Genomic DNA, 12,313 nt, shown 5'->3' with positions numbered 1-12,313 from the left:
ATTTTTGACAACCTGTACCGTTCCATGTGGCTCATCAGTAAAGAATCCGCCTGACAACGCAGGAGACTCGGGTTCGATCCCTGGGTCGGGAAGATCCCCTGGAGAAGCAAATGGCAACCCACTCCAGTAATCTTGCCTGGGGAATCCTATGGACAGAGGAGCCTGGCAGGCTACAGTCCATGGGGCTGCAAAACAGTCAGACACACCTAGCAACTAAACAACAACAATTGCGAATAAAACGTTAATCACAGAAACACTACTCTGATTTCCCACTACCCCTGCTCACCGTTCTAACATTTCCCTGGGCCTCCCTGGACTCTGGGATCAGCAGGCTTTTGCCCTCGTTTCTCACCCGTGTTACCCTCCTTTCCATGAAAGGGCTTTTTGCATATGCCGTTCCTGCTGTTGGCAATGGTCCTCCCTGTATTTTTTATTATTACTTTTTTTTAACAATAGAAGGTACAATTCACAAAGAAGATAGACATCGTAAACCATTAGACACCTTAACAACAAAGAAACAAAGATACATAAAACAAAAACCGTAAGAAATATACGGGAAAAGGAAAAAATACATAGTCACAGTGAGACAGAAGCGGTCTTCCCTATAAATCTCAGCACAGGTATCATCTCCTCAGGGGCAGGCTTTCTCAGTCCTAAGCCGTGTTAATCTTCTCTGCTCTGTCTTCTCATGGCGCCCTGGGACGGCACTGCCACGGCCTACAGCTGGGCGTCTGTACAGTTGTCTGTCTAACCTCTGCCTCCCGCTCCAGAGCAGAAGCTCCCTGAGGGCAGAAGCCGAGTCTCCCCACACCTGATGGGCGTTGCAGGTTCTAGCACGGAGCTGGTGCTGAATGGATGGAGGATGTACTAAGGAAGGAAAAGAATAGGTCTGTGCTTCGGGAAAGATCTTACCAGGTTTAATGAGGCCTTTTCTTGTTAGGTTAATAAAAATTTTATTTGATAAACTTTTATGAAATAGAAAATAAATGATTTCATAGACACAGGCAGATTATGGAGCCAGTCAGTAGAACAAGCACACGCAACATACGAATGTGCTGCTTCTGCATGGCCAGAGAGCTTAACGACACCTCCAGGGGGTGTCAGAGGGAAGCACCGATGACCAAAGGCAATGGTGACAGAGTGGAATTCTTCCCAAAGATGAAAAGATGGCAGGGGATGCGGGAAGGGAGTGACCTCAGAAACGCCTCTCCATCCTCTGAGTTTCAGAGCCTGAGGAACTCACAAATCTCTTTATGAATGAGATGGTAATTCATTGATATGTACATGAAATCTTTTATCATTTTGTCTAGGTCTTCTTTCAAAGCACACCCTGGTCTCCTCAACCCCAGTATTGAGGCTGCCAACAGACACAAGTCACCTTCCTTGTGACCGTGGTTTCTTCCAGAAGGCAAGGAAGTGCTCATAGGTTGACAGAGAAACAATGAAAGGGCTGGCTGAATTTGGCATATTTTAACATCAAAATGAACCTGGCACACGCCGGCAGAGGCTGGTGACACAGCCTGTTCTTGGTGCTGTTCCCTCTCTCGGAACCAGGCCTCTGGGGTTCTTCTGGGCACTGACTTCAAAGCTTGGCCAACGGCCAAACCAGGTATCAGAAATACCCGCTTTAGTCAAGTCAGTCCTGTTCATTTTCTTGTTTTAGTGTTCCTTTCAAAAGGCCCTGTCCTCTTGAACACGAATTTTAATTTGAGCATGAACTTTAAAGGACTTTTCTGTAAGACTTTTCCACAGCTTCACCTTGTAACAGCATCTGGGGAATCAGCCCAACACGAGCCCTCTTCCCCCGGGTCGTCCAAGCAGTTCACTGGGACCTGGTCCCTCGTGGGGGTCTCCCTGGTGACCTCAGGCCTCCGCCCCTCTCTCTCCTGCATCCCCTCACCTTCACCAGCTGCCAATGCCCACACCCACCAGACATCCAGGTCTCCCATTACCCGGCTTGTCACTGAACTGCCAGTCCCCTTCTTCATTAGGCTGGGTCCCTGGCAAGTGAACAGGGTATAATTACTGGTGTGGGTCAGGCCCTTTTGAACTCTATGAGGAGACTGGAATCTTAATTCCTGCAGTGATGACGATTCCGCCCTTCAGCTTTGTGGTTACGTTCTCAGTACCGTGTATTTTCTTAGTTAAGGGTCGGATACCCGACTCCAGCCTGGCCTGGCTGGCCATGATCTTAGCCTATTATTTCGCTCATTCAGTGAAAACCAAAAGAACAATTCAGTAGGCCCATAAACCATGGAGAGATATTTACAACCAAAAGTGGTAACCTTCTCCAGGGTCCCAGATGCCTCGTGACACACGTGGGTCACAGTAAAACCCCAGATGGGGCTGCAACCCTGTGCAACACCTCGACTGCAGAATGGCCTTGACTGTGATGAAAGGAACGAAGGCTGACCACGGTCCTAGCAGGGGTATCACCTTTTACCCTCACGGCGCCTCTCCATCCCTCTGAAAGAGAACGGCTGACTCTGCCCTATTTCTGAGGAGTGAGCGTGCACATTGGAAAACCACCAGCATAGCTGCAAGCTCAGTGGGAGGCCACCGCAGAGAAAAACCCAGCTTGTTTTGGCAACTCGTGGGAAAATACCTCATGTTTGTCCATGTACACATGTATGTACCCGGGCCTGGGACGGAGATGAGGACTGTGGAGGTGCGGAGGAAGAGGTGAGAGGGATGCGGGTAAAGCACTACGATGGGAAGACAGTCTGTCTGACTAGGACAGCAGACGTGTAACATGTAACCATGTGAACGGTCTGCGCACATGTAGGCTTTACATCTGCCATGTGAGCAAACAAAGAGAAGAGTACAGTACAAGACACATTCTCTCAACATATTCAGCGAGGGCTTGCGCTCAGCTGCATCTGACTTTGCGACCCGATGGACTGCAGCCCGCCAGGCTTCTCTGTCCATGGGATTCTCTAGGCAAGAGTACTGGAGTGGGTTGCCATTTTCTTCTCTAGGAGATCTTCCCAACCCAGAGATGGAACCTGTATCTCCTGCATTGCTAGGCAGATTCTTTACCACTGAGCCACCTGGGAACCCCATTCAACAACAGCACTGGTTCCCAAACCTGGCAGCCCGCTGAAACCATCTGTGGAGCTTTACAAAGCACTCCTGCTTGGGCCTTGCCCTAGAGATTCTGCCTTAACTGGCATCAAGTACTGCGTTGGGCAGACAGCGGCCCCCTAAAGACATCTAGGTCCCCAAACCTGAGAATATGTTAGGTTACACGGCAAGTGGGCATCGAGGTTGCAGAGGGATTAAGATTGACTTTAACTAGGAAACCCTCCTGGATTATCTGGATGGGCCCAGTGTCATCACAAAGGCCCTTAAAAGAGGAAGAGAGAGGCAGGAGTTAGAGGTCAGAGTGATGCAATGTGAGAAGAACTCAGTCCACATTGCTGGCTTTGAAGATGGAGAAGGGGGCCACAAGCCAAGGAATGCAGACAGCCTCCAGACACTGGAAAAGGCAGGGAAACGAATTCTCCCCTAGAGCCTCCAGGAAAGAGTACAGCCCAGCCAACACCTCCTCTAGGGAGACCATGGCAGACTTATGATCTCCAGAACCATAACATAAGGAGTTTTCATTGCTTAAAGCCACAGAGTCTGCAGTGATGTGTTATAGCAACAATAGAAAACCAACTCGGGTATGGCCTGGGCTTTGAAGATTTAGAAGGTTCGCAGATGATTCTAATATGCAGCAAGGCATGACAACTACTGAACAGGAGGAAAGACAAGGTAAGGACATGCCTGGTGGGTTTCCCTGATGGCTCAGTGGTTAAGAATCTGCCTGCTGATTCAGGAAGCCACGACAGTGAGAAGCCCATGCACTGCTACTATAGAGGAGCCCTTGGCTGTCACAATTAGACAAAAAGCCCACATAGCAACACAGACCCAGCACAGCCAAAAATAAATAAATAAAATAAAATAAAATAAAATACACGGCAATTTCATCTGTGAAGCCAGCAAGTCAACCTCACCAAGGTACGCACCATCCAGCTTGACCATGGACCTTGGTTACTGGACATGGCTAATCCGAGCACATCACAGGATGGACATGCTTTATCAGCGTGTGGCCAGTGTTCTTTCTGACCCAGTGAACAAGCTAAACTTCCCTGGGATAAAGAACAGTTATACCTATGATAGGCAGACTTTCTATAGTGCCAATTTGCTTACAAATACTATCTTTCAGGGAAGGAACTGGCCCGTAATTGAGTTAAATGCAAATACATGAATTAGTACGTTCATGTCAGCACAAATAGCAAATGACTGAACTGTCCTCCCCTCTGTGCTTAAACCATTAAGAACCTCTATTAGGCTAGTAGGATGAGGGCTTTTGTGGTGACTCAGACAGTAAAGAATCTGCCTGCAATGCAGGAGTCCCAGGTTCTATCCCTGGGGAACATCCCCTGAAGAAGGGAATGGCTAACCACTCCAGTATGTCTGCCTGGAGAATTTCATGGACAGAGGAGACTGGCGGGCTAGAGTCCATGGGGTCGAAAAGAGTTGGACATGACTGAGCGACTAACACGAGGATGGTAACGCTAGAGGACTTCTCCATTTGCTTTGCTGACCTATTTATTTATGACAGATGGCAGACAGATGGAATTAACTTATTTGTTCATTTATAATAGATAAATGGAATAGTAATATAGCAACAAATGAACTCACTGCTTAGAGAGATGAAGAAAAGTGGAGCTTGTATGGTCTGACAGGTGCAGCCCCCATTTGGAGCGAGCAACCACTGACTCCCAGGGCTCCATACAGGGTAACCTTTCTTGAAAGCCATTCCACCATGAACCTCCATGACACTATGATCACAAGCTAGCACCTTAGAACCTTTTGCTTTTCCTCCTTACTTTGTCTTCTTAGAGAGGAAGCTGGAGAGAAATTTCATTTCTGTTGCTGACAAGTGAGGTGATATAACAGGGCACCTCGGCCACTCTGGGCTTCATCTCTGACAAGCAATCAGAGATAATGTCGCCTTCACGATGCTGTGTGCTGATTAAATGAAATGACGCAGATTAAAGGGCTTAGCGCCCAGCAGAGGCCTTTGATCAACACCAGCCTCACTGAAACTCAACTATTCTTATGCTTTTACCCATCGCCTCTACACTGAAGCTTCTCACTTCTCTTCCCTGTGGTCCTGTCCTCTTGCGGTACCTTATCCGCCACTGTCCACTGGATGCTGTGACTCAGATTTCTCACCGGCATCTCTCACTGAATGTGTCCACACTGGACTTAGGACGTCCGCTCCAAACTAGTGACTTCCCCCTTCCCCACTCCCCTGACCAAGACTACTCAGTAAAAGTGCCATCAGTCCCCTGCCTCTGCTCCCTTTTCCCCGCATAATCCTACCGCTGCACCTTCCATTCCAGCCCCTGTACCCTCAGCCACACACTTTAAGCACCAGAGCCTGCCAGGTAGGCTCCAAACTTAATGCTCCATCTCTCCCAAGCCACCTTGCTTGTAGGTTTGAAAACTGATCTTTCTCTAGCCAGGTTCATCACACCGAGCCCTGAAATAAAAAGGCTTCAAGTACGACTTTTCTGTCCCCTAGCCTGATATGTATGATGGAAGAGGAGCCAACTCTCTGGGTGTGCAGAGGACATGTCCCTGTAGCCTCCATTTGCCCTGTCCCTGCATCCTTGAAAAGCATTGAGCCACCTCACCCCGTGGCCACATGAGGAGGGCCCAGGGGATAACTCGATCACAGAACAAAGCACTTTTCAAAGCAGCTTCAAAAACTGGAGATTTTTTATTAAGTTTCTTAACCTAGTGTTTAGTAACTACAATCTAAATCGGCCGCAGACCACCCTCAATTGCATTAAACTATAATAATCCATAGACTTTAAACTACTTTAGGTGTCCTGTAGTATGAGTCATTTAACAAACAGTCAAGCCTTCAGCACGAGTACCCAGTGGCAAATCTGATCAATGTCAGACACATTCTTACCGTTTTGCTCATCCAGCTCGTTCCCAATTTCCTGCCCCATTTGTTTCTGGCGACTTATGATCGAGGAAAGGGCATCGAGGCCTGCATCCTGTTCTGAAAGAAAAAGTAAGGCAGTTAACTCACTAAAAACCTAAGGAAAACAGTTTAGGTCCAGAAACAGACCCAGGCATGGAACAGAATTCAATACATGATCAAAGTAATATTTGAAATCAGTAAGAAAAAAAGAGTTAATAGTACTGGAACAAAATAAAGAAAAAAGTTATATACCTACACCTCAGATCTTAAACGAAAATGATTTCCAGATGAATTAAATTTTAAATATTGTAAATGAGTAAGATTTGACTACACAAATGTTTACACTTTCGGATAATAAAGAGCATGTAGAAATCAATAAAACAAGCTTCCTTTTTTTTTTTTTTAATGGGCAAAGGATATAGACAGGAAATACACAGAAGAATAAAAAAGAAAAAGACATAAAAGTTCCAATATCACTACTAATTTTTTAAAGATATCAAAGAATAATGAAGCTTTTTTCTGACTTTCCAGACTTGTAAGCATTAAGAAGACTGCTAACACCCTGGGTTAAGCAAAGTATGAAGAAGCTCCTAAGTACTAAGTCATGGGGGGATAGTTAATACATCTTTCTAGAGAGTGAACTGTGCTAATTTCTATATCTACCAATTCTGTGTCTAGGAATGTATGCAAGAAAACATCTGGATGGTATGCAATGATGAATTGGGTTGGCCGAAAAGTTAATTCTGGTTTTTCTACAAGGTGGCACAGAAGAACCCAGGTGAACTTCTTTGCCAACCCAATATACACAAGGCCATTCCTTGAAATACTGCTTCCCCTGCTGCTTTTCAACTTAATGCTTCTTAGCTCCAAGTTCACCCTCATTTTGATGGCTGTGCGAAAACGGGTCTGGGTCCTTTAAATAATTTTTCCTTCGCCAGCTTTGTCAGTGGAGGAAACTGCAGAGACACTGCAGGAGGAAACGAATTTTGCTTCCTGGCTCCAGCCTGCCCTCCTGACAGGCTTCTGGGTGCTGACAGTTCCTTCAGTGTGCAGTAACCAGCAGCACCCCAAGGCAAGCAACTTCTCCCAACACACCCCCTCCTGGGGCAGGTTTAGAACAGAGGGCCACCAGTTAGATACCTCCCTGTACACATTATTTCCTGGTCCCCTAAGGACAGTCCAACCAGCTTGGCACCAAGGCAAGCAACTTCTCTGCAACCCAGTGAACCTCAGCTGCACCCTCTTCAACCTGATCTGCACCTCGGCCCTGGGGTGGTGGGGGGTGCCCTGTCCCCGGACAGGACTGACGACACCGTCTACCTGCTAGTTCTCTCTTTTCACTTCTTGCTGGCTAACCCCTCTTTACTCTAGCCCCCCTGTTATAGTTAATAATTCTGTACACTAAATTTCCCATGTTCAAATTTCTCTCTCCTGACTGGGCCCAGATGGATACATCCACAACAGTGAAAAATTACACACTACCTAATGCCCAAATACAGAGATTTAGTACAGTCAAGAGTAAAACACTAAATGGCCATGAAAAGTGATATTTTACAAGTATATTTTGATTTCAAAAGAAGTTCATGATAACAATATTAAGAAAAAAAATTTTTAAGTAGAATACAAAACAATATATACAATAGCAAAAGAGTATTTTTGCTTTTAAAAAACATGTTACGTTTTGGGATCTCTCTGGCGGTCCAGTGGTTAAGACTCTCTGCTTCCATTTCAAGGGCCATGGGTTTGATCCCTGCTTGGAGAACTAAGATCCTGCATGCTACATTGGGTGGCCAAAAAATCTTGTTTAAATGAGTTATTTTTCTAGATTTTAAGATTTTCAAAGAGAAAAGCACTCAAGTTACTCAAGATCTTTTCTTCAAAAAATAATTTTTTTTTAACTCTAGGCAGTCTCCATCTCTTTGTACTTTTTTCCTTTGCTTGCAGGTACACTGGAAAGAACACTCCAAGGCCGAGTCAGATGACTCTTTCCACCAATCACTCTGCCATTTGTGGCCTCACTTGTTGTTGGGTTTTTAAAATGTCTGTTTCACATGATGGCCCATCTATAAAAGCAGAAATCACAAAGGTCTTTCTGCCCAAAATCACATTAACATTTCCTTGCATAGTTTTTCCTACTAATTTTTTTTTTTTTTACAGAATTAAGCCATTACACTTAACTTGTTAATTCATCTGGAATTTATTTAAACTAATGGTGTGTGGTAAGGACCCCTTTGGTAACATTTTTTGACACGATGTGCTTTTTTTTAACAATACAAATGACCTGCTGTCTCTAGGGATCATTCCATGGGACCATTTTATAGCAAAATCACTTTATAATGAGGTCCTTTTGGTCTTCAGTAACAACCTCTTGGATGGACTCCAAGAAAAATCTATCATCAACTTAGTGCTGCTATAGGATGACCAATGTTACTGGAAAACTCCAAATGCATCTCCCAAATAATCTATATATACAACCGAGGGTCAAGTGTCAGTGTGAATTAAAAGGTAAAACAATATATAAGAAGAGAAAAGGAGATTCCTCTATGATCTTCAATTAGGAAAAAAAAATCATCAAAGCCCTGGAGCTGCTTTACCTAGCATAGACACAGATTATGAATGAAAAATACCTACATTACACTCTTTTCACTTAACCTCGACTCATTACCTGCCTCAACCACCTAAAGGTTATCTTGCTAATGAGAAACAGAAAGAGGGCTAAAAATTCTGCTCCGCTCACATCATTTCTACACTTGATCTTAGCCAAAAGGCCGAGAAGCGATTCAAATCATTTCTGTAAGAACCTAGTACTTCCTCTCAAAGTTTAAGTGCTACAGTACAGTTTCATCCCATAATTCAGAAACACAGAGGGCCCAGATAACAGAGATGCTGTGCATGTAGTAATGACCATGATGACCTGAGCTTCTACAAGTCTTAAAGCAGCATTTCTTAAACGGAGGTGGTACAGTCATCTTAGAGACAAGGAAAATAAAATGCTGCTATTTGCAAAAATATCAACAATTATCAAGACCCATGCAGACAGTTAATCTGGAACCACGCAAACTATTATGATATCATAACGACAGTTCCTTACTATAATCTGCCCTACCCAATGTACAGCCCAAGGCTTTATTTTTATATCACAACAGATCATCTGTAACACACCATACTCTCTTGATCACAATTCAATGTTACTATGGTATTAACTTTAAAAAATGGAACGACCATTGCACTACACAGAATAATTACACCCTGAAGATGTCCACCTCCTAATTCCAGGAACCTGTGAATGTATGACCTTACAGGGCAAAAGAAACTTTGCAGGTGTGATTAAAGTTAAGGGATTTGAGATAGGAGATTATTCTGGATTATCCAAGTGGAGCCAATGTAACCACATGAGTCCTTAAAAACAGAATTTTTTCCAGCTGTGGACAGAGAGAGCTATGAGGAAGAGTCAGAGAGATGCAACGTGCTGGCACTGAAGATGAAGAAGGCATCCGTGAGCCAAGGGATGTGGGTAGCCTCAGGAAGCTGGAAAAGGCAAGGGAATGAATTCTCCCCTGGAGCCTCCAGAAGAGAACCCAGCCCTGCTCCAGGGCTTGATCTTGGCCCAGTAAGATCTGTATTGAACTTCTGAGCTACAGACTGTAAGATGATAAACCTGTATTTTAAGTCATCAGTTCAGTTTAGTCACTCAGTCATGTCCGACTCTTTGTGGCTTCATGGACTGCAGCACAACAGGCTTCCCTGTCCATCACCAACTCCTGGAGCTTGCTCAAACTCTTGTCCATCGAGTTGGTGATGCCATCCAACCATCTCATCCTCTGTCATCTCCTTCTCCTCCCACCTTCAATCTTTCCCAGAATCAGGGTCTTTTCCAATGAGTCAGTTCTTCACATTATGGGGCCAAAGTATTGGAGTTTAAGCTTCAGCATCAGTTCTTCCAATGAATATTCAGGACTGATTTATTTTAGGATTGACTGGTTGGATCTCCTTGCAGCCAAAGGGACTCTCAAGAGTCTTCTCCAACACCACAGTTCAAAACCATCAATTCTTTGGTGCTCAGCTTTCCTTACAGTCCAACTCTCACATCCATACATGACCACTGAAAAAACCATAGCTTTGACTAGACATACCTTTGTTGGCAAAGTAATGTCTTTGCTTTTTAGCATGCTGTCTAGGTTGGTTAAGTCATCAAGTTTGTGCTAATTTATTACAGCAGTAACAGAAAATTAATAAAATCATTTTTTAAAAAATCCCTTCAGAATGGTTAGGTGTTTGAACACTTCCTGTCTTAAGACATGCAGAAAACCCATCTTCTAACTAAATGTCATATAATTGTGGGAGGACGATCTGGTGGCTGCAGATTAAAAATAAAGGGAAGGTCATCATAATGTATTGCTGCCAAAAATGACAGACATGACTCTGATCAAGCCACTAAATCTAACTACCAATTTACAGAAAATATGCAGGACAGAAGAATACATTAAACAGCACATGGGGAAACAAATAGCAAGTCTAGATGGTGGGAAACTACAGGGCAAAAGCCCTTGTTTTGTCAACAAACTGTGAAGAATAAAGAGTTGGCAAACACATATATTGATTAAAGAAACTTAGGGGACATATCAATTAGTTGCAATGTACAGACCATATTCATATCCTGAACTGAACAATCTAAAAAGAAAAAAAATCATTGGACAATCAGAGAAATCTGAACATCAAATAATCTGACTGGATTATTTGATTAAGGAATAAAGCTATGACAAACCTAGACAGTGTATTAAAGAGGAGAGACATCACTTTGCTGATAAAGATCCATCTAGTCAAAGCTATGGTTTTTCCAGTAGTTATATACAGATGTGAGAACTGGACCATAAAGGAGGCTGCATGCCAAAGAATTGATGCTTTCAAACTGTGGTGCTGACTCTCAAGAGTCCCCTGGACAGCAAGGAGATCACACCAGTCAATTTTAATTGACTAGAATATTCAGTGGAAGAACTGATGCTGAAGCTGAAGATGCAATATGTGGGCCACCTGATGCGAACAGCCGACTCATTGGAAAAGACCCTGATGCTGGGAAAGATTGAGGGCAGGAGGAGACGGGGCAACAGAGGATGAGATGGTTGGATAGCATCACTGATTCAATGCATATGAACTTGGGCAAACTCCAGGAGATAGCAAGGGACAGGGAAGCCAGGCATGCTGCAGTCTATGGGGTTGCAAAGAGTCCGACACAACTTAGTGACTGGACAACGAGAATCTTTTACAAACATGCTTTAGAGATATATTCTGGAATATTCACCAATGAAATGGTATAATGTCTAGGATTTGCTTCAGAAATAATCCCGGGGATGGGAAGGTGGGTAGACATATACATGAAACAAGATGGGCCATGAGTTGATAACTGGTGAAACAACTGATGGGTCAGATGGAATCATTAGCCTACTCTCTCACTTTCGTATGTTTGAAACTGTCAACAGCAACAAGTTACCAACATTTTAGCAAGCAAATAAAGTCAAGGAACATTCTTAAGAATGGCAATCTTGGGCCCCTTGACTGAGTACATGACAAGAGCCCCGAGGGCTGAGGCTGTGTCTTCTTTTCCTATGGTTTTGCCCCACTTCTGAGCCCAACTGGTAGTACAGATCACGTATTTGATCAATGTGTTTAAACCAAGGAATGACCACAGAGGGCCCTCTAGGTCTGTAGAAGAAATAAAGACAATCTCTGCTACATATATATGGAGCAACTTGTGGTCAACACTAGCTAGCCCTCTGAGTTTAGAAAGCAGAAAAAGTAGCTGAGGTTGTGTTGTCCAGTGCCCAGAGAGGAGCGATGGAAATTCCCACATCTGACACACAGGAACTTTCCCTGGAGAAGGGGAAGTAAGGAACGAATGAGGAGAAGATGAGGTCAAGCTGGGTAAAGTTAATCACTACATTGGAAAGACTCTTAGAGCAAGTTCTAAGAACAGATGTTTTTGCTTTAAGATTTTGGGGGAAGGAATCTTGGTCTAGGTGGCAGCTGTAAGAAAGGGTATCTTGAAGGAGAGCTGTCTGTGATGTTATGAATCCAGGGGTTCAAAGATGAGCCACTTGGATGATGCCAAGGTACACCGCAGCCCTGCCAGTCACTTTCCCCACCACTATTTCAACGGAAATACTTACAAGACCTAAAAACACAGAAACCCAGAACTAATCCACAGTCTTCTGCTAGAATCTAGAAACAGCATCTATAGACTATGGTAAGAAGAACTGGAGCTAATTAAAAGCCCCAGCAACAGAGACCTCCTGGGGAAAGGCTAAGTGATACACCTTCTTCCAGGTC

At 44.1% G+C, this 12,313-nt stretch overlaps 1 protein-coding gene across 4 annotated transcripts in view; it reads right to left on the bottom strand.

Moving 5' to 3' along the window:
- STX8 (syntaxin 8) overlaps positions 1–12,313 on the bottom strand; it is a 211,434-nt gene that overhangs the window by 150,577 nt on the left and 48,544 nt on the right. For all 4 annotated transcript variants that reach the window (XM_043474312.1, XM_043474302.1, XM_043474322.1 and 1 more), the window contains one exon: positions 5,975–6,067. In XM_043474312.1, the coding sequence (XP_043330247.1) occupies positions 5,975–6,067 (93 nt within the window). The remainder of the gene's footprint in view (positions 1–5,974; positions 6,068–12,313) is intronic.

Source organism: Cervus canadensis, chromosome 1, assembly GCF_019320065.1.
Source record: "Cervus canadensis isolate Bull #8, Minnesota chromosome 1, ASM1932006v1, whole genome shotgun sequence".
NCBI lineage: Eukaryota > Metazoa > Chordata > Mammalia > Artiodactyla > Cervidae > Cervus > Cervus canadensis.
Note: the sequence above shows the minus strand (reverse complement) of the source record. Positions and strands in the feature narration are given on the sequence as shown.